Source organism: Hyperolius riggenbachi, chromosome 6, assembly GCF_040937935.1.
Source record: "Hyperolius riggenbachi isolate aHypRig1 chromosome 6, aHypRig1.pri, whole genome shotgun sequence".
In the NCBI taxonomy this organism is placed as follows: Eukaryota; Metazoa; Chordata; class Amphibia; order Anura; family Hyperoliidae; genus Hyperolius; species Hyperolius riggenbachi.
In genome coordinates this window covers 381,059,045-381,082,513 of record NC_090651.1, presented here as the reverse complement: position 1 = coordinate 381,082,513, position 23,469 = coordinate 381,059,045, and the positions used below count along the sequence as shown (strand labels likewise).

The 23,469-nt window shown below is 45.2% G+C and overlaps 1 protein-coding gene across 2 annotated transcripts in view; it reads right to left on the bottom strand.

Annotated features, from left to right (window-relative positions):
* The window catches only part of LOC137523095 (phospholipase A2 inhibitor gamma subunit B-like), a 99,597-nt gene that overhangs the window by 7,667 nt on the left and 68,461 nt on the right, over positions 1-23,469 (bottom strand). For both annotated transcript variants that reach the window (XM_068243312.1, XM_068243311.1), the window contains exons 2-4: positions 17,893-18,024; positions 14,393-14,548; positions 1,546-1,698 (exon numbers count right to left, since the gene is read on the bottom strand). In XM_068243312.1, the coding sequence (XP_068099413.1) occupies positions 1,546-1,698; positions 14,393-14,548; positions 17,893-18,024 (441 nt within the window). The remainder of the gene's footprint in view (positions 1-1,545; positions 1,699-14,392; positions 14,549-17,892; positions 18,025-23,469) is intronic.

The window sequence follows — 23,469 nt, the reverse complement described above, 5'->3', positions numbered from 1 at the left end:
AATTATTCTTGGCATAATGTCCCACCTAAAGAAAGCCTAATTGTTGGCGAAAAAAACAAGATATAGTTCATTTCATTGCGATAAGTAATGATAAAATTATAGACGAATGAATGGAAGGAGCGCTGAAAGGTGAAAATTGCTCTGGTGGTCAGGGGGTAAAACCCCTCAGTTGGGAAGTGGTTAAAAACCAAAACAACTTTCACATTTCAACGCTCCTCCCATTCATTCAGCGATAACTTTATTGTTACTTATCACACTGAAATGATCTATATATTGTTTTTTCGCCACAAATTATGCTTTCTTTGGGTGGTAGTTTTTGCTCTGAATTATTTTATTTTATATGCATTGTAAAGAGAATAATAAGGAAAAAAGAAAAAAAATGATTATTTCTCAGTTTTCAGCCATTATAGTTTTAAAATAAAATGTGCTTTGGTACATAAAACCCACACATCTTATTTGCCCATTTGTCCGGTTTATTACAACGTTTAAATTGTGTCCCTAGTACAATGTATGGTGATAATATTTTAACTGGAAATGAAGGAGCATTTTTCCATTTAGGGATTTTTAATACTTTTTCACTTATTACAAGAAAAAATATACTCATGACCTCCGTATTACAAAAGTCCCTAAGGTAACTATTTATGTAAAAAAAATTAAATGATGTAATTTTTAAAAAAAAATGTAACAAGTGTTTTATTTCTGTAACTGTGGGGCAGGGATGGAAGGGGTTAAAAGTAATAAAATAAAAATAATAATAATAATAAACTTGCTATGGAAAACAGTATAGTGGCATAAATAGGTGTATTTTACTTTTTGGCCACAAGATGGTGCTATTGAGACCGTGTTTCTATTAATAGAACACAGCTGAACAAGGAAGTGTGGGGTCTCAGAGCTTATGCGACGTTAAAAAGCTCTGCGAAGACACGGGAACGGTGATCGGGATTGAGAATCAAAAGATTCTCACATCCTGATCACAGATGGAGGGGGCTGCGACGGTGGATCGGCAGAAAACAGCGCGGGGATCGTGAATGCGATGGTAAGGCAGCAGTACGCATATTTACGCCCCTGATCCGCACGTGAAGTTTAAAGGGGCGTGGATATGTGTACCAAGGATCCTAAAGTGGTTAATGATTTATAAATTGTTAAAACACTATTTGTAAACGAAATTCTACACAATATTTTTATAAACGATAATACTGCTTATCGTTTACACCACGCGCCCTTTTTTCCCGACGCCCTTTTTTGATGTACGCCTCCTCTAATCACCATATATTCAGCAACCCTAATCCGTCTTTCACCTACCAGCTTTCTAGTTGATCAAAAATGGTAAACATTCCATTCCATCTGCTGTATATACCATGTAATCTCTATTGACCCAAAATGTGTGAGTCCTTTCTAATCAGCAATAAAGTGGCCAGGTCAGTAAATGAATATTGAGATTGATTGCAGGAATGATGAGTTAATATCCCCCCCTCCTTCTAGCAGGACCCCAAAGTAATATGGTGAGTGTGTTTGTCATCTGCATTGTGCCGGAGGAAAGATTACCAAATTTTCTCATGGAGAGTCGGCCACATTTCTTCTCGCTCCCGGTACAATTCATCTCCTCTTTCGCAGTACAATCAAAACTCGAGGTGGAAAAGCATGTTTTACAGGTAACATTGTTTACGGTTTTACTGGTTGGAATCAAAGTCTCCATCGCTAAACAAAAAACAAAAACATAACAAATTAATAGAATGAATAGCAAGCATACACATACAAAAAATGTTAAAGGATAAGAGTACTTATTACACATATGTATTAAATGAAGAGTGAAATGAAAATTAAAGTGGACCCAAATTAAAAATACAAGATTTTAGAAATAAAATCTATTTTCTAAATTATAATAAATTGCAGCCTTTTTTCAGCTGCATGATGACAAATATATAATATTTTACATTTATTGGAGAAACCCCTCCCTTCCTTTCATATTGCCGGGACAGAATCCGGCAGACTGGTGGAGTAGGTGGAGTCTGGCAAAGGAGGAATTGCTAATGGCTGCCACCTGTATAACCCTAGTTATGGAAAGAGGAGGGTGAAAAACATGCACTGAAATGCTCATAGGCTTCAAGGAGTGTTTATTTATCTTTGTATGTGTCAGAGTGCTGCAACTAAATATTTTTAATAAAAAAAATGTTTGGTTTGGGTCCGCTTTAACTGATGAGATGAACACTGTTATCTTTAGTTTTAATCTTCAATACTGATTTTCTGGTATCCTTAGGCATTATTTTGTATTTAATGGCAAAACTCTACCTTTACACTTCAAGGTGGTAGTTTTTATGTTATTTAGCTCCCACACAGACAATTCTTGAACTATTGAACTTGTTATCTGTTTTTTTTTTTGCATTCATAAGTGTTTTTTCTAGCCACACAGATAGAGTGTAACTATAGGAGATCAGCTTCTGCATTTGCAGGTTGGCCCAAAACCTATGACGGGGTCCCAGCTACCTCCCCTCATTGCCTCTGATACAGGTGTCCATCCCCCAAAATCAGTGTTGCTGTGGGCGCATATGCAAAGGGTGGGGATATCATGATGGCCCCGCCAAAGTTTTGCTGGGGGACCCCATGCTTTCTAGGTATTCCCGGGCATGCGCAGTTTCAGTTATCAGTGAGAAGTATGCTACAGTCCAACTGCAGAGAATCTGTCAGGTTTTGGCCCTGGACCCTTAACCCTTGCAGTGAGAAGGCCCACAGCCTGGTTATAGTGGCCTTGGGACTTTAGCTACACAAGTGTATCTCATCATATCATGTAGTGATGTAACAGATCGCGTTATTCTAACTCGCTGCATGCAGTCTTTGTATCAAAGTGGACCTGAACTCTTGCACAGGACAGAAGGAAAAGCGTACGGAGACTTGGGCGCAGGATACAGCCGGTATATGGCTGATCCTGCTGCTGCACAAGTCCCGGCCGTGTTAATTACTATTCCCCCTCCAGGCCGCCATGGATAGTGGGGGAATGAAATAATTCAGCTTCCAGCTATTGCTGGAAGCCAAATTATTGTGTTTTAAAAGTAACTTCAGCTCCGTCTTCTGACGGCGCCAAAGTTACTCCCTGTGCGCCGCTATAGCTGTAATTCCTATTATGGCCTATGGTGGCGCCGGCTGTGCCCAAATCTCCTGCGCTGGATTCACTGTGTTTGGAAAGAAAACATATAGAAATGCACCCTGTACGTATTTAGAGAGTGTAACCTGTCTAATTCCCCCTCATCTGTGACTAAGCACAAGTTGTAATTTGATCCCTTAGCTGTGTCAGCTGACTGCCACGGGAGAGAGCTCATGTGTAAACACAAGGGGCCTGATTCACAAAGTGGTGCAAACACTTTACACGCCTGTGAAAAGCCCTTTATCACGCCTAAACTTAGTTTAGGCGTGATGTGAAGAAACTCGCGTAAAGTTTTGCGCGCGCTGCGCGCGCAGCGTCCATTAAGCCTTATGGGACTTTGCGCGAGCAAAACTTTGTGCGCAGGAGCTTTGCGCGAGTTAGAGCACAAAGCGGTGATAACTTTGCTAGTGCAAAGGTTATCACGCCTATAGTCTTTTAGGCGTGATAACTGAGTTATCACCGCTTTGTGAATCAGGCCCAATATATTAACAATATGTCTGCTACCATGAAAGAAGGAAGTAGATACACTGCAGATTTGTTGCAGGTTTTGTATCAGCTGTAACAAAGAAATGTATTTCTTTAACGTTTATTATGATGTTGCTTATCTTTTAGCGCTAAGATGAAGTTCTTAGTTCAGGCCCACTTTAACATCTATGTCCAGTCTCTATTGAAGTTCACACTCATTATAACGCATTGTAACACATGGGTTATGTAAATGAAAACTGTGAATCCAGCCTTCAAGTCCTACCGCCAAGGAGTTTAATACTGTCCATTGATCAAATATAATATTTTCTTTCAATCTAAATGATCTTATCAAAAATATGGTCATCCACAAAAAAAATGAACCACCAATGGGCACCTTATCCCGGAGAACCCACTTAGTGTTAATGGAGATCTGCACCAAAATCTAATAACAAATAGGAATGCTCAACTCCAGATCCAAATGAAATCTGGATAGTTGTTGTTATCTGCATTTCATCCGGTTAAATCAAATCACCTGTGCGGGGTGGGCGGGGTTAATCTTACACATCTGACATGTTCTTAGGTCCGTCCCTCGGCGCCTCCCACGATGCGGTCCACACGCGTCACGTGACTACAAACACTTCCTCCTTCAACCCGGGAGCAGGAAGTGTTTGTAATCACGTGACCGCCACTTGGACCGAATCGTGGGAGGCGCCGAGGGACGGACCTAAAAAGACGTCAGATGGGTAAAGATTAACCCCGCCCACCCCGCACAGGTGATTTGATTTAACCGGATGAAATCCAAATAATAACTATCCGGATTGCATCCGGATCCAGAATTGAGCATCCCTAATAACAAATACCAGGGCCATATTCCACATACAGCAGGGGAGGAGCTTCCATCTTTGTGGACATTTTTTTAAAAATAAAAATTTGAAATAGCTCTCAAAAGAAAAGTAAACTTTAAAATACATGTGTGCAAGAAGTGCATTTTCTCACAGATTAAAATGAACTATATATTACTTTCCCCCCTACAGTATGTTCCTGTTTGCAGTAATCAGTAAAAATCGGACAGATCTGACAGGTTTTAGACTAGTCCATGGTGATGAGCATAAATCTTGCATAATCGTAACTCAGCATCGTAAATTGCAAACTACGATGCAAAGTTATGATTATGCAAAATTTGTGCTCATTTCGGGAAAATTTGTAATTAATTTTACACGTAAAAGTAATCCATCTGCATGGATTCCGGGGCTGATCACAGCAGAACGGCAGACTGCGGGAGGACGGCGTGGGTTTATGCTGCAGGAGGAAGCTGTGGGTAAGTATCACAACTTTATTTTTTTACAGCTCTGGCTAACTTTAAAGTGAATGGGAACCGCATTTAAAAAAAATGAGCCAGATACTTACCCAAGGAGAGGGAGGGCTCTGGGTCCTATAGAGCCTTCCGGCTCCTCTCCTGGTCCCCTCGTTCCAGTGCTGGCTCTCTCGAAAGCAGTATTTGACTAAATTAGTCAAATACTGCTTTACCCGGCCGAAGGAGGCTTCAGAAGTCTTCAGGGAGCCCGAGTGCTGCTGAAGAAGGGCGGCCCTGTACTGCGCCTGCGCAAGCACGCTCTCTTGCACGCTCACGCCTGTGCAGTATGGAGCCGCACGTCTTCAGGAGGACACGGCTCCCGAAAACTTCCAAATACCCTTTTGGTGGGGGATAGAAACGGGGGAGGGGGGGGCAGCACAGGATAGAGAGCACCGAGAGAGGAGACGGAAGGCTCTATATGACCCAGAGCCTTCCTTCTCCTTAGGTAAGCATTTGCTTCATTTTTTTTTTAAATGCGGTTACCATTCACTTTAAGGGGAATACTGGGAACAAGTCAAAATATGTTTTTTTTGTTTAGTTTTTTTCAAAAATACTTTGTAGTTCTTTAGAAAATCGATTTTAAAATGCAAAGGAAAAATGTTTTTTAAAGTCATTTTTCTGAGTTTAAAGAGAATCTGTACTCTAAAATTCTTACAATAAAACGCATACCATTCTATTCATTATGTTCTCCTGGGCCCCTCTGTGCTGTTTATGCCACTCCCTGCTGCAATCCTGACTTGTAATTGACAGTTTAAAGCAGTGTTTACAAACAAAAGACATGGCTGTTACCAGCATGTGATAGGCTGAGAGTAGCTCAGTGTGTGACTCACATAGAGCCTGCAGGGGGCCTGGAGAGGGTGTATATAGCTTCTATCCAATCACAAGCAGAACAGCACATTCCTGCCTGAGTGCCTGAGCCCGACCAAGCTGTCAGAGGAAAGAAGATTAGATAACAGAGATAATACAGCCACTGTGCAACTAGGAAAGGCTGCATTATTCTAGACTAGTGTTGCTCGGATACCTCATTATCCTATTCGAGTTTGGTCGAATTCGGATAGTAAACTATCCGAATTCACTCGAAGTCGGATATCCAATGTAATCGAATATCCGATTCGACCTCGGATATCCGACGTCACTATCCGAGTCTGTATTCGAGTAAAATATTCAAGCTGGCCTTAAATAGCTTGTAAAACTTGTATAAGAGGTCAATGATGCATTAAACCACCTTTTTTATGAAGAAAAACATCAAGTGATTATGTGGTGATGTGGTAGTTATAAAAAAGGTCTCAAAAAAAGTAAATTAACTTCATGAAAAGTGTTTGCATGAGAAGGTGTGTCCAAAATGGTTGTTGGAAGTCTTCATTTACATCGTCTACATCTTCTTCTTCTATATCTTCTTCTTCTTCTTCTATATCTTCTTCTTCTTCTTCTATATCTGCTTCTTCTATATCTTCTTCTTCTATATCTTCTTCTTCTTCTTCTTCTTCTTCTTCTATATCTTCTTCTTCTATATCTTCTTCTTCTTCTATATCTTCTTCTTCTTCTATATCTTCTTCTTCTTCATCTTCTTCTTCTTCTATATCTTCTTCTTCTATATCTTCTTCATCTTCTTCTATATCTTCTTCTTCTTCTTCTTCATCTTCTTCTATATCTTCTTCTTCTATATCTTCTTCATCTTCTATATCTTCTTCTTCTATATCTTCTTCTTCTTCTATATCTTCTTCATCTTCTTCATCTTCTTCTATATCTTCTTCTTCTTCATCTTCTTCTTCTTCTTCCTCTTCTTCTCTATCATTATATTATGTGTCTTGGTTTTCCTTTCTTTTGTAATATTTTTTTTACTTCATTTGTGGAAATATTTTATTGTAATAACACCATAGTTATATTTGTAGCAGCCTCCGTCGAAGCGCATATATAGCGCGAAACGGCCGTCAGGCAGACTTTGCCCAGCACCCACCGCACTACTTGTCCATGGTATGTGATTTTTGTGACACGTTATTTTTATGTGCATGTTTTTACCAAGTACCTTGATGGAATAAAGCACCTGCAGTGCCGATAATACCTCTTTCTCCTCATTTACACTACAAGTGACTTCAACTATATCAGAGCACGCAGGGTGCACCATATCAAAAGTAGTGCAACAATCCTGTCCGCACCGCTCCAGCGTCAGCTGTTCAGTGCTGTAGTGCCAACTATATTTTTCTCCTTTTGTTGATATAGTTATATTTGTGTTGATGGCATAATAGGTAGGTAGTGGCACATTGCAAGCCACAGCGCCTTTTTCTGTGTACCCTGGCGGTGGTAAAACACAGACATCAGCAGGAGGAGGAAGTAGTAGTTGCAGGCTTGCAGCTATTTGTAGTGTGTGCGTGTGGTAATAGTTGGTCGGTACTCGGTAGGAGAGTGCGTGGGCAGGTGGCAGTAGAAAATAGTTCTTTTTCTGTTCTCCCTGGCAGTGGTAGCAGCACACAGACAGCAGAAGCTCAATGCAGCTACAGGAGGAGGAGTAATGTGTGTCAGGCAGTGTGATGTGACTGACATAATAGGCCCTGGTACCTAGCAGTGGTACCAGGGCCATAAATGAACATCATGAGGTTCCAGACAGCGGTCGTGAAGCCCACATTGTTTCCAATACACAATTGGGACAGCACAGTTTTCAACCCGGACACCTCTAAAATAATTACAATTTTTTTTTTTAATTATTGCAGCTATTTTTGAGCATAATAGCTGGTGGCGCTTGGGCAGCAGCACCTTGTAATGTGTTCCCTGGTAGCGGAGAGGAGACACAGACAGCAGGAGGAAATATAACAGCAGGCAGCGTGAGGGGGATAAGTGTGTGTGGCAGACTCGCATTTGGCAGCAGGCAGGAGGGCAGGCAGCGAGACATAGTAGGCCCTGGGTCCTAGCGGTGGTCCCAGGGCCATAAATGAACAGCATGAGGTTTCAGACAGCGGTCGTGAAGCCCACATTGTGTCCAATACACAATTGGGACAGCACAGTTTTCAACCCGGACACCTCTAAAATAATTACAATTTTTTTTCAAATTAATGCAGCTATTTTTGAGCGTAATAGCTGGTGGCGCTTGGGCAGCAGCACCTTGTAATGTGTTCCCTGGCAGTGGAAACACACAGACAGCAGGAGGAAATAGAACAGCAGGCAGTGTGAGGAGGATAAGTGTGTGTGGCAGACCGGCATTTGGCAGCAGGCAGGAGGGCAGGCAGCGAGACATAGTAGGCCCTGGGTCCTAGCGGTGGTTCCAGGGCCGTAAATGAACAGCATGAGGTTTCAGACAGCGGTCGTGAAGCCCACATTGTGTCCAATACACAATTGGGACAGCACAGTTTTCAACCCGGACACCTCTAAAATAATTACAATTTTTTTTTTCAAATTAATGCAGCTATTTTTGAGCGTAATAGCTGGTGGCGCTTGGGCAGCAGCACCTTGTAATGTGTTCCCTGGCAGTAGAAACACACAGACAGCAGGAGGAAATATAACAGCAGGCAGCGTGAGGAGGATAAGTGTGTGTGGCAGACTGGCATTTGGCAGCAGGCAGGAGGGCAGGCAGCGAGACATAGTAGGCCCTGGGTCCTAGCAGTGGTTCCAGGGCCGTAAATACACAGCATGAGGTTCCAGACAGCGGTTGTGAAGCCCACATTGTGTCCAATACACAATTTGGACAACACAGTTTTCAACCCGGACACCTCTAAAATAATTACAATTTTTTTTTTTTTCAAATTAATGCAGCTATTTTTGAGCGTAATAGCTGGTGGCGCTTGGGCAGCAGCACCTTGTAATGTGTTCCCTAGCAGTGGAAACACAGACAGCAGGATGAACTATAACAGCAGCAGCAGCAGGCGTATGTGTGTGCCAGTCGTCACTTTATGTACCCCTCTCGCCGACAACAGGGGCCATGAATTCGCCTTCCACCCAAGCCTGGTTCATTTTGAGAAACGTCAGTCTGTCCACAGACTTGTGAGACAGATGAGATCGCTTCTCAGTGACGACTCCACCGGCTGCACTGAAGCAACGCTCTGACAGTACGCTGGAAGGGGGGCAGGAGAGCACTTCCAGGGCGTACTGCGCAAGCTCACTCCAGATCGGCAGGTGCTTGACCCAATACTCCATGGGATCAACAGGGGCCACGCTGTCAAGCCCGCTGAAGGACCCCATGTAGTCAGCCACCATGCGGGTCAAGCGCTTCCTGTGACTGCAAAAAAAGGATGCTGCTGCAGGCACCCCCTCTCTATTCCTTGGCAGCTCTACACTCATGTAGAGCTCTTGGGTCAGAGACAGCAGGTCTGTGGTGCGCGAGCGCTTGCTGCTGGTGGATGCAGGCACCTGCTGCTGCCTCTGTGCTGGCTGGACAGTGGGGATGGATGGCTCAGGGAAGGCTTCCTGCAAGCGCTCAACAAGGGACAGCTGCAAATCCCTCATTTGTTGCGCACGGTCTCCTCCTGCAGGCAGGAACTGGCTGAGCTTCCCCTTCAGACGTGGGTCCAGCATCATGCAGATCCAGATTTCCTCCCTCTGCTTCATCTGGATCACCCTTGGGTCCTTGCGCAGGCACCTCAGCATGTGCGCTGCCATTGGGAACAGTCTGGCCACGTCTGTTGGCACATTATCGGCAGCCCCAGAGCCGACATTGCTGTCCTCCTCTGCCTCCTCCACCTCATCCTCTCTCCACCCCCGCACCAGTCCAGCTGTGCTCTGCTCATCAGCAGCAAGGTCAGGGACCTCCACCAACTCCGAGCCCTCCTCCTCAGAGGTGGCCTGTGAAGCTGCCTGCAGCTCCTGCTGGTCCAAGGCTGCCGCTCCCTCCTCCACCAGTGCATACAGGGCCCTGTCCAGCACACACACCAAGGGGACCCACTCGCACACCATTGCATGGTCCCTGCTCACCATGTTGGTGGCCTGCAGGAAGGGTGCCAGGACTGAGCACACCTGCTGCATGTGCCCCAGTCCTCCGTGGAGATGATGGACGGGAGGTTGGTGGCGGCACGCCCAGTTGCAGTGAGGGAGGCAACTGTTGCTCGTGCAACGTACTGGCTGGTTCAACCAGACGCTCCAACATCGCCAGGGTGGAGTTCCAGCGAGTTGGAACATCGAGCATGAGCCTTCCTTGCCGCCTCAAGGAGTTGGTCCATCCCCTGGTAGGTCCGCAGGAACTTTTGGACTACCAGGTTCAGGACGTGGGCCAGGCAGGGGATGTGGGTCAGGTCTCCCCTGCTGATGGCAGCAACCAGGTTTGCCCCATTGTCGGACACCACCTCTCCGACTCTGAGGCCTCTGGGGGTCAGTCAATTCCTCTCCTGCTCTCGGAGTTTGTCCAGGACGTGGTTCGCCATCAGTTTGGTCTTCCCCAGGCTGACCAATTCCAGCAGCGCTTGGTAGTGGCGGGGCTTCACGCTGCTGCTGAGGCGGGGGGTTTGGGCTGGTGTGGCGGAGGATGGAAGCGGATCAGAGGAACCTGCTGCTGTTCCGCTGACCCTGCATGGTGGCACCACCCACTGCATTGTTGGTGCTGCTGCTGCTCTGGCAGTGCCGGCCGATGCTGCTCCCCCCTCCTCATGCCCTTCCACCAAGCTGACCCAATGCACGGTGAAGGACAGATAGCGGCCTGTCCCAAACCGGCTGCTCCACGAGTCCATGGTGACGTGGACCCGTTGACCCACCGCGTGCTCCAGCCCTCTCCCGACATTGGCCATCACAGAGCGGTGAAGTGCAGGGATGGCCGTGCGTGCAAAATAATGTCAGCTGGGGATTGGCCAATCGGGGGCTGCACACATCAGGAGCGCACGCATGTCGCTCCCCTCCTGCACAAGGGAATAAGGCAGGAGTTGGGAGCACATGGCCTGTGCCAGCAAGCCGTTCAGCTGACGCACGCGACGGCTGCTGGGAGGCAGAACCCTGACCACCCCCTGGAAGGTGTCTCTGAGCAGGGTCTGGCGAGGTCTTTTGCTGGCACGGGAAGCAGTGGAGGGAGCAGAGGAGGCCACTGAGGACTGGCTGCCAGAACAGGCCTCAGTGTCGGCGGCAGGAGTTGCAGAGGGAGGAGGAGCAGTGCGTTGCTGACGCACTCCTGCTGCCGACGGCTTCGCAGTGGTGGCGGGTCTGCCACTGCCAGCTTCCTTCAACTTCACAAACTCCTCATGCTCGTGAAAGTGTTTCCCTGCAAGGTGGTTGACCAGAGAGGTGGTGCCAAACGCAGAGGGCTCCTTCCCTCTGCTGAGCTGCTTGCGGCACTGGTTGAAGGTGGCATACTTGCACTCCAAATATGGAAGGGTGAAAAAATTCTATATTGGGGAGGTGAATTTGCCCCTTCGGCTGGAAGGTGCTGCTGCCGCTGGTCTCCCTGTGGTGGTTGGGGGGAGTTCTTGGTGCAGCTGGTGGTGGCACTGGCAGAACTCGTCTCCTGATCAGCACGCTGTGTGGCCTGCATACCACGCCCACTTGTGATCCTGCCCATGCCTGCGATGCTGATCCTTCTAGCAAGGCCCGCAGACGCATCCTCCTCCTCCTCCTCAGAGCTGATGACATCCCCACTCCCAGGACCTGGCAACCAGTCTTTGTACTGCTTCCTGTCATCATCATCCTCCCCCTCTGCAAACATGTCCTGCTGGGATCCCCCAAACTCCCCTTCTGCATGCATGGGCGGATGGACAGTCACCACTGTCTGACTGTCCAAAGCATCATCCCCCAAAGTGTCCATCAGCATTTCCTCCTCCTCAAATTCTGCCGCAACAGCACTCAATACCCTCGCTGTGTTTGGGGTAAAGAAGGTGCTGAGTGACAGGGTGCTGGTGTCGCCCGCTGGGGCTGGAGAACTGCACTCCTCCTCCTGCTCCCCAGGCAGTGCTGGGCGGCTGCTGCTGCTCTTGCAAACAGGAGTGGTGGCGGGGGTGGAGGACTCTGTTCCAGAGCTAATGGTGGCCTGCTCATCCACCATCAGTTCCACCACAGCGTCTGCGTCCTTCTCAATAGGACGGCTACGACCTGGCGGTGGGAGGAACATCTGGGCCACACGCTGCTGCTGCTGCTGTGTCTTTGCAGCGTGTCTCCCAGCTGTTGGGCGGCCAAGGCGTCCATGGCCAGTGGTTAATGGCGGAATAGGCACTGGTGCAGACGCAGAACTGCGCATGGTGGTGGTGGCGCGGCTGCCACGCCCACGACCTCCTCTCTTGGTGATGCCCTTGCTGCCCTTGCTGCCCCTGCCCAGACCGCGGCTGCCAGTGCCAGACATTGTATATTTTTAATATTATACAAATGAAAGAAAAAAACTTATGTATGTAAAGGAGGGTGGGACAAGTGGGGTACTTTAATGGGGTGGGACTGGTGGTGGTGGGTGTGTGAGGTGACGGACAGGTGTACTTTACAGCAGAGATCGGTGTAGCGCTAACGAGAGAGTGCGCACTGCGCACACAAAGACCCTAGCTGACGCTGACTGACGGTGTCCCTATACACAGACTACAGTACAAGTCAGCAAATACACAATAGAAGTAATAAACCATAGGACGGGTGTAGAACTAAAGAGAGGGTGCGGACAGCGGCCGCAGATGTGCACTGACTGCGCACACATAGAGACCCTAGGTAACGCGGTGACAGACGGTACCTATATACAGACTAGAGTACACTACAGTACTAACTAAACAATAGAAGAATCTAGCTAAACAATACAACAAGTGTGACTAGATTACAGAGAGCAGTTACAGCAGGACAGGTATAGCAGTAAAGCTGTGCCTTGCTAACTATAAAATAGTACAATATCTATCTAACACAGAAGTAGTACAGTAAGGACAGGTGAGAGCACAGGTGAGGTGAGGTAACTAGAGACTAGAGCAAGAGCACAGAGCAGGGCAGGCACAGGGCCTAGCTGCTGGCTGCAGGCCTGCAGCAGCAGCACCAGTGACAGACTCTCCTTCCCTAGTCCCTAATCACACAACCTAAAATACAATCTATCTACAATACAAAGCAATACAGTTGAAGATCAAGTGTTGGAGTGTAAAAACACTAGGTTTAGAACAATAGCAATGCACTTGCACACAGACAAAAAGCACTGGAGCAGTCTCTCAGTACAATCAGTCAGTAAGTTGCAAGCAGGACGAGTGAGGCAAGATGGCGTCCGCTATTTATAGAGGGGGGCTTGGCCAGGCTACCCCTCTGTGATTGGCTACAGTCAGAGGGCTTGGAGCTCTCTGATTCGCTTGTGAGGACTCGAGGTGACGTCTGTCGTGACGCTATCCGAGCTTGTGACGCTATCCGAGCTCGGATAGCCTAGGATATCTCCGGATAGCTGCTTGCTATCCGGGTGCGCTCGGATAGCACAGCCCGGATAGTTAATACTATTCGAGCTCGGTATTCGAGCTCGAATAGTGAAAAAAGAGCTAGGATATCCGAGTAACTCGGATATCCTAGCTCAGATGAGCACCACTATTCCAGACCACATTAGAACAGGTATAGGAACTTATAGGCTAGAAGAAATAAGGATGAAAATTCTGTTACAGAGTCGCTTTAAAAAAAACATTTTTCTTTGCATTGCATTTGTTTTTACTTCTACCCACTATTCTCCTTAACATATGTAGCAGAAGTCCCCTGAGCCAATCCGTACTTGTCTGGTGAGAATGATCACTGTTTTTGTTCAAAAACAGTGATTATTCTCTGATTGTGTGCTGCTCGTGCCGCCACGCTCCTTCCCGCTCGCTTGTTTCTGCTGCTCCGAAGCTGATCATTAGATGAATGAATGGGAACAAAGTTAACCTCGCCTCTAGGTCCACGTGATTGCTGGAATCAATGAAATGCCTGCATCACTCGCGAAGTAACACAAGCACACATTGCTTCTTATTTAGCCTACTTATTGTATGCAATAGAAAATAATGTGCGAGGACATCTTGTGGCCAAATAGTAAAATTACACTTACAGACTTTAGGGACTAAACATGTTTTTAATATGTATGTCAAGAGGGTATATTATTATTAAATTATGGCCTTGTAATTAGTGATGGATGTAAAACTGAAATGCACCTTTATTTCCAAATAAAATATTGTCACCACACATTGTACTAGGGATACAATTGAAACGTTGCAATAACCGAGACAAATAAGCAAATAAAATGTGTTGCTTTTATCCACAGAAGAATATTTTTTTGTAAAACTATAATGGCCGAAACCCGAAAAATAATGTTTTTTTTTTTTTCATTTTTTCTTATTTTCTTATTATTCCCATTTTAAATGTTATAATTTTATTTTTTTTGGTCCTTTAAATAAATTCCCCTATTCACACTTATATATCGGTGGTAGAAGTATATAGTTAACAATTTAGCTTTAACCACACCCAAAAACCATCATTACAAAATGTTGTTTCTATTCTGTGAACTCCTCCTAGACAGAAACTCACTGTTCACTGTTTACAAAATGTAAATAGAAAATATGGTACAGTACTTGGAGCGTCGCAGGATTCTTGTTCTTTCGGGCAGCACACCGTGCCGTACGCAATGGTTGCTCCTTCATTGCTATCGCTAAGAGTTATGGGTGAGCTGGTGCAATCATGGGGTTTCCTGCATCCTTTCTTCACCCAGCGAGCCAACACTTCCGTTCCTAAAAAATAAAATTCATCATTACACATTCTGCATAAAGACTATTATTAACCTGTTGCCGACCGCTCCATGCCAATTGCCGTGAATGCGGCGGCAGCCCCAGGAACGCTCCACACTGATTGGCGGGAGCATGGCTCTCTATGGAGCTAGCAGGAGATCGCGTGCACCGATGCGCGCACATCTCCGCTTGGGAGGTGAAGCAAAGCTCCGCCTTCAGTCTCCCAGCGGCGATTGCCGCTCGGAAGCTGTTAGACGGCGAAACCTCCGTCTAATAACCATGTACAGCGCTGCGATCTAAGACGGCGCTGTATTGGGGACAGCCGTGTGACACAGCTGTCCCCTCCAGAGGCAGGGAAGTGATCGGCTGTCATAGGCGGAAGTCTATGACAGCCGATCATGCTGATTGGCTGGCGGGGGGAGGGAAGGAGGGGGAAGTATAAAAATGTAATCAAAAATTAATAAAATAAATATTTATAAAAAATAAACAAATGGGGAGCGATCAGACCCCACCAACAGAGAGTTCTGTTGGTGGGGAGAAAAGGGGGGAATCACTTGTGTGCTGAGTTGTGTGGCCCTGCAGCTTGGCCTTAAAGCTGCAGTGGCCTAATTTGTAAAAAAGGGCCTGGTCACTGGGGGGGGGGGGTTAACACCGCGGTCCTCAAGTGGTTAAAGTGAAACTGGAGCAAAAAAAAAAACAAAAACTTATGATATAATGAATTGTACTCTATGTGTAGAATGGATAATGAATAAAACATTAGTAGCAAAGAAAAGAGTCTCATATTTTTATTTTCAGTTATTTTTCTATTTTTTATAGCATTGCATCTTTCTATCATATTTGCAATTAACAATCTACAGTGTATTTTAAACTATGAAACAGAGTAGGGCTAATGACCCTTTAAACTTTCCTGCAGTAAAAATCTTATTTGAAGCTGCTGATCACTGCGTCTTTGAAATAGAAGTACCTCCGAAAACAGCACTGTAGCTGGCTAAAATAGTTGGAGTGCTCAGAGAACCTTTTTTGCATAGACAAAGTGGAGTGTCTTAAAGAGACTCTGTAACAAATTTTTCAGCCTTAGTTCTTCTATCCTATGAGTTCCTATGCCTGTTCTAATCTGCTCTGGCTTACTGCAGCCTTTCCTAACTGCACTGTCTCTGTAATAAATCAATGTATCTTTCCTCTGTCCTGTTTGTCGGGCTAAGGCTGGAATGTGTGGAATGTGCAGGGCTGCTTGTGATTGGATAGAAGCGATACACACCCTCTGCAGGCCCCCTGCACACTCTGAATGACTCACACACTATGCTTAGCTGAGCCTATTAGAAGCTGGTTAGTTTGTTTGTAAACACTGCCTAAAACTGTTAATTACAAGCCAGGATTGCAGCAGAGAGTGGCAGAAACTGCACAGAGGGGCACAGGAGAAAATAATGAAAAGAATGGTATGCTTTTTATTGTAAGAATATTAGAGTACAGATTCTCTTTAACTCTTCCTGTACTGGAAACAATATGAGACTGGTTTGGAAACAATGAGACTGCTTTCTGGGCTATTAATGTTCTATTTCTTAGCTGTCACAGTCAGGCTACTGGGCCAATGAAAGTGCAGGAATATCGTTCTTTGAAACTACTTGACCCGCCTCTCTGGGCGGGTTCAGTGGAGCGATCGTTAAATGTAACGAAGCACTCTTTAAACTAATTGAGCCCAGCGTAATCGGACTGCACACGCTGTGGCTGCATAGCATGCGCAGGGAATTATAACACTCCCTGTTGTCATTAAGCTGTGCTGCTGTAGCAGGCAGCGCAGTTTAGTGAGTCAAGGCACCTATGTTAGGTCAAGAAAGAAAGTGGAGCTGAACTCTTGCACAGGGCAGAAGGGAAATATAACAGAAATGCACCCTGTATGTATTTAAAGAAAGCTTTTGGATGGGCTTCCCCCATAACTCTCTGCAGTCTTATTCCATCACTGTGTGGGATAGGGATAGGTGGAAATGCTGATTTTTGATTCTGACAGAATTCCGTGTCTTTCAAACTAAACCTATTACCGACTAAATCGGTGTTTCTGATTTCTGCTAAATTTATTTAATTTTTTTATTTTTTTTTTTGCTATTTTTATTAATAAAGGTTGTTTTTGGTTTTTTTTTTGTTAGGCTGCTGCAGGGGGGCTGCTGCAGCTGCTATGTGTCTGTGTGTGTGGTGTGCAGAGACCAGGCCAGCTGCTGCCTGCTGGCCAGCTATTAGCCTTAGGTATAGGTTAGGTTAGTGATAGTGAAGGGGTTAATCACTGAACAGCTTTAGGTTTATAACTGTATACAGCCCTTGCTAGGCCACCAGCACTGGAGCATGTCTCTCAGTGAGCATTCAGCAAGCTAAGACAATATGTGTCATCATGGCAGCCCTCCTTATTATACAGGGGGGCTGCCCAGTGTTCCTTTCTGTGATTGGGTGCCAGAGTTTAGGCTGGGATGCCTCTGATTGGCTCAATGAGGTCAGGTGGGGCTGGCCAGGGTTCCCCTCTGTGATTGGTTGCTAGGGCTTCTGCTGAGAGGCCTCTGATTGGCTCCAGGACGTCATCTCCTTAGTTACAGTATTTTGGATATGGATATCCGCAATATCCGTGGATATCCATGTTATGAGCCCAACTATCTACAGATAGCTATCCGGATTTGGGCCCAGCTATCTGGAATCCGAATCCGGTCGGATAGCTGAAAAAAGATCGGATATCCGGGTTACCCGGATATCCAGGTTACCTGAATATCCGGAATCTGGATGAACAGCACTGTTAGGCACCACCAGGGGAGATTTAGGGTTAGGCACTACCAGGGGAGTGGTTAGGGTTAGTCACCACCAGGGGGGTGGTTAGGGTTAGGCACCACCAGGGGGTCTTAGGGTTAGGCACCACCAGGGGGGGTGGTTAGGGTTAGGCACCACCAGGGGAGATTTAGGGTTAGGCACCACCAGGGAGGTCTTAGGGTTAGGCACCACCAGGGGGGGGGGTGGTTAGGGTTAGGCACCACCAGGGGAGATTTAGGGTTAGGCACCACCAGGGGGTGCTTAGAGTTAGGCACCACCAGGGAGGTCTTAGGGTAAGGCACCACCAGGGAAGTGGTTAGGGTTAGGCACCACCAGGGGGGGTCTAGGGGTTAAGGATAGGTACAGAGAGGGTTCTGTGTGTTAACGCTAATTTTCAATAAAATAAACAAAGCTAAATAACCATAAGGCTTTCACGTTGAATAGCGATAAGCGACAAACGGATTAGTGGCAACACCGTGCCCCATTATTCACAGGCGCCATTTTCAGATGGATCCTGGTCACTGTTCCTCTAGTTGTGATATCCTTCATGAGTGCAGCATTACCTTTCTTTTCTATGAAGTAGGACGTGGTGCACAGCTCGTCGTGCTCAAAGCATTCCTTGACATCAGTCCCATTGCAGGAAAGATCACTGTCACTTGAACAGTGGAGGCATTTTAATTTTGTTGATGAAAAAACTGCAACAAAGTAAAGACATCAAAAAGTTGTCATAGAGTTTTTTTTTATGATTCACTGTTAAAGGACCAAATTTGCTAAATAATTCATACTAATTTTGTATCCTGCAGTTCCAATCTAATCTCACTAAATATTATAAATGGGAAAGTTCAGATGTTTGGATGTTCAGATGTTTGGATGTTCGGATGTTTGGATGTTTAGATGTTTGGATGTTTGGATGTTTGTTACTCAATCACGCAAAAATGGCTGAACGGATTTGAATGAAATTTGGCACACACATAGTACATTACCTAGAATAAAGTATAGGATACTTTTTATTCCCATAACCAAAAAGGGGGCAGAGACAAATACAAATTTCACTGGAAAATGTAAACTGCACCCATTCTTACTCACAAACTTGGTCATTGAGTAAATGTGTGTTAGGGTTAGAAAAAGTGGGTGCGGCCAACACCAGCCAAATACATACCCGGGAAATGCCGGGTCATCACTGGGCGGAGACAAATACAAATTTCACTGGAAAATGTAAACTGCAGCCATTCTTACACTGTTAGCGGTCGGGTTCTCAAACTTTGCACAGTTGACACTGGGTGACTGGGATTGATATTCTAAAAGTGGGTGGAGCCTATGAATGCCAATCAAAATTCACCTATTGATTTTCAAGAGGAGTATTTCATTGCTGCCATTCTTGCACTGTTAATGGCACAAGCCTTAAACCTGGTACAGTTGGTCATTGGGTGACTGGGGTTCAATTTCAGAAAAGGGGGTGGAGCCAAAAATAGCCAATCAGATTTGTTTCATTTCAATACAAAATTGTTGAAGCCAAAGACCACAAAGCTCAAAAACTTGGTCATTGAGTAATTGTGTGTTAGGCTTAGAAAAAGTGGGCGGAGCTAACAACAGCCAAATACAGCCAAATCAGATCCAGGAAATTATAGACCTGTAAGCTTAACATCAGTTGTATGCAAACTATTTGAGGGGTTACTAAGAGATACTATACATGACTTTATAGTAGAAAATAATCTTATTTCTCAACATCAACATGGGTTTACTAAAGACAGGTCCTGTTTGACTAACATGCTCAGCTTTTATGAGGTAGTGAACGCTAATATGGATATTGGGAATGCTGTAGATGTGATATACTTGGACTTTGCAAAGGCCTTCGACACTGTTCCCCACAAAAGTCTGGTGCAAAAGTTGAGGATGCAAGGACTGGGGAAGAGTCTGTGTGCATGGATAGGGAACTGGCTAATGGACAGAAAACAAATAGTTGTGGTCAATGGATCATACTCAAAATGGGAGACTGTTAGCAGTGGGATCCCACAGGGGTCTGTACTGGGTCCAGTGCACTTCAATTTATTTATTAATGACCTAGTAGATACAGTAGTGAGCAATGTTGCTATTTTTGCAGATGATACAAAATTGTGCAGAATTATCAACTCTCAGGGAGATAGTGTCATATTGCAACAGGATCTGGATAGGATGGCTATATGGGCACATAAATGGCAGATTAAATTCAATGTTGAAAAATGTAATGTCATGCATTTTGGTCGTACCAATGGTCTAGCACCATACAAAATAAATGCGATACTGTTGGGGACATCAAACTTGGAGAAGGACTTAGGAGTACTCATCGACAACAAGTTAAATAATCGTACTCAATGCCAAGCCGCTGCAGCTAAAGCTAACACAATTTTGGGATGCATTAAAAGGGAAATAAAAACTCGAGATGCTAGCATAATATTGCCCCAGTTTAACTCTCTAGTAAGGCCACATCTGGAATATGGAATTCAGTTCTGGGCACCACATTACAAAAAAGATATTGCAGTTTTAGAGCAGGTGCAGAGATGAGCAACAAAATTGATACGTGGGATGGAAGGTCTCGCTTACCAAAAAAGGTTAGATAAACTGGGTTTATTTAGTCTAGAGAAAAGACGCCTTAGAGGAGATCTAATTAACATGTATAAATACATCAGAGGGCAATATAATAGCTTGGCTTATGAGCTTTTTGTCCCTAGGCCTTCTCAAAGCGCATGGAGGAAAAAACGCTTTAGCCATTTATTTAGGAAAGGGTTCTTTACAGTAAGAGTGATTAAGATGTGGAATGCATTGCCACAGGAAGTCGTTATGGCAAACTCTATACCTGCATTTAAAGGGGGCTTAGATGCTTTCCTTGCGTTGAAAGACATCCATGGCTACAATTACTAGGTAATGCCTAATGATGTTGATCCAGGGATTTTATCTGATTGCCATCTGGAGTCGAGAAGGAATTTTTCCCTTTTGGGGCTAATTGGACCATGCCTTGTAAGGGTTTTTTCGCCTTCCTCTGGATCAACAGGGATATGTGAGGGAGCAGGCTGGAGTTGTACTTTGTACTGGTTGAACTCGATGGACGTCTGTCTTTTTTCAACCAAAATAACTATGTAACTATGTAACATACCCGGGCAATACCGGGCCATCAGTAGGGATGCTCATTCGGATTCCGCGGAAATGCAATTTCCGAAATTCCGATCGGAAATTGCATTTCCACATCGGAATGCGGAAATCAGTAATGCAAGTGCAGTAGGTGGATTTCCGGAAATCGCGGAAATTTCCGCCAGAAATCATGGAAATTCCATCCAACTTTAACATAGATTTTCTCAAAAACTATAAGGTCTTTTTGAAAACCTCTTTTTGCATCTTGTTCACAAGATTCAGTTTAATAAACCCTGAAAATGTGGTGTTTCTAGGACTTACGGGGGCTTTGCTATTAACCGCTAAATCGGCGGATTTCTACTGTAATGTAAAATGCAGAAAATATGCATCTGCCAATTTTCTGCATTTTACATTACAGTGAAAATCCACTGATTTTAGCGGTTAATAGCAAATCCTCCGTAAGTCCTAGAAACACCAAATTTTCAGGGTTTATTAAAAAGAATCTTCTGAACAAGATGCAAAAAAAAGTTTTCAAAAATACCTTATAGTTTTTGAGAAAATCAATGTTAAAGTCGGGCGGAATTTCCGTGATTTCCGGCGGAAATTCCGCATTGGAATGCGGAAATTGGTAGCGGAAAGCGGAATCGGTAATTGGCAATGGCGATGCAGAATCAGAAATTGGCATTCCGACCATCCCTAGCCATCAGCTAGTATTAAGATATTGCTGCACAGCTGGTCCATATTCCCCCGACCCAAGCTAGATTTCAATCCCCCTTATGGCTGTTCCTGGAATCCTCTTTCTATCTCCATGTTTACTTGATCAGAAAGTCTGGTTGTTCCTTAAGAATCTTCCCAGGATTTCTAGTATATCCCCATACTCACACCCCACTCTGCAACTCTGGAAGCATTATAGGTTCTCCCAGAATCTCCAAGCCACTCCCTTTTAAAACACCCTAATTATGTGCAACTCTGATTTTGCTCTGGGCTTGACAGGGGATCTGACCTGGCTAACTGGCCTTAAGTTAACTAAATTTGCTAACTTTCTACAGAATGGCAAGTGGATTCCTTTCCTTTCCCTAATCAGTCAGCATAGCCTTATTCCTCATCAAATTTTCCAGCTCCATCAAATGTATTATTACTGGTCCTCCCTGGGTGCTCCCCTCTGCCTGACACAACAACGACTTACTTTGAAAGGTGGTGCTCTGAGTCCTCACTCAATGAAGGTATCATGTCTTACCTTGATGTCCTGATATTGGCCCATCAGGAACACAATATGTCTCTAATCTTCGCTAAGTGGCAGGGAGAATTGAATACCCAACTCATCTCAGCCAAATGGGGCCACTGCTTTGGTATCCTTATGAGGCCTCTTGCACACTGCAAGCAATTCAGATTCAGATTCCGCTTTTTAATCAGTTTTTACATCCGATTCAGATTCTGATTTGCAGTTTGCTCCCTGCACACTGCAAATCGGAATCTGAATCTGATGTAAAAACTGATTAAAAAGCGGAATCTGAATCGGAATCGCGTGCAGTGTGCAAGAGGCCTTAAGGGTAGTTACTATTATTCCTTGTTTGAAACCAACCTTAAGATCCTCCATTTGGCTTATCTGGCCCCAGACAAAGTGTCCAAAATCTATCCTCACAGTGCAGAGCAGTGCTAAGGAGGGTGTGGGGACAGAGGAAGATTTTACTACATGTGGTGGGATTATCCTGCCTCGGTTTAACAGATATTGTTTATATAGTCATCCATGGGAATGACAGCAAAAGGAAAATTGACCTTGGAATGGGTAGACAATTAGTGAGAGCAGTAGACAAAAAGCTAAGGTCATCTTCCAAAGAGGTACAAGCTGAAATCCAAGATCAAGATCCATCGGTTTATTGACACACCATCCATAATTTCTGATACCTAGGAGGAATCCCCTGCTTAACCCTTTCTGGACCAGCACCCTCTGCCCCCTTAAGGACCAGAGGGTGCTGGTCCCGTAAATCGCCGCTTCCCAACGAATCGCCGCAATGATCCGCCGCTCCCGACGAACACGCCGCTCTGTCCCCGCAGCAGGCTGCTCTCTCTGCCGTCGCTATGACGGCAGAGCGCTGTGTGCCGGTCAGGAGCCGCTTTCATTGGCTCCTGACCCTGTCACTCCATGTAAGCCAATGAGAGCGGCTTACATGAATGACAGGGCCAGGAGCCAATGAAAACGGCTCCTGCCCGGCTCACAGTGCTCTGCCGTCATAGAGGCGGCAGGGCAGCAACGAGCGGCGGGGGCAGAGCGGACCGAGCGGCGGAGACGGGCAGGGGCGCGCGGTCAATGGGACGTAGAGTTTACGTCCGGTTAGGACTGCAGCGCCCCCTGCCTGACGTAGATTCGCACTCGCTCGGTCCGCAGGTAGTTAAAGAAAACCATGAAAAGCCAGACAGGAATTAAAAAAAACATACTGACAAGCCTTAATGCCTTTTGGAGAATTTCTCTTGGACAGATGAGACAGAACTGCAGCTTTCTATCAACTCACATCAGCTCTATATTAACAAACCAAATATGAGACTTTCAAAAAAAAGAACACCGTACCTATTGTGAAACATAGTGGAGGCTCTGTTATGTTTTGAAGATGCTTTTCAAGACACTCTGAACTGAAGTATAAATATACTACCCAGCTTTAGAAAACTTTTTATAAGTCTTGACTTTATGGATCCTTTAACAGGACATAGATCAGGAACACACAGCTAAATTGATCCAAGCATGGCTAAGAACTAAACAATGCAACATTCTAAAGTGGCCTTTTATAAGCCAGTAATGGATGCTTTTGACTCTGCCACTTGTGGTTGGTGTGGACTCTCCCAAGTGTGTAGTCTAAATAGGCACCTGGGGCCTGACGCATAAACCAGCAGTAATACTGCCATGCGCACGGCAATATTACCGGTACTACTGTAGGCAGTGTACCACAAGTTACACTAGTAAGGTGACTCCTGTAACTCGAGTAATGCGAGCATTGGTACAGTAATGCACATACTAACGCAGTATCGTAGCAAAGCCCACA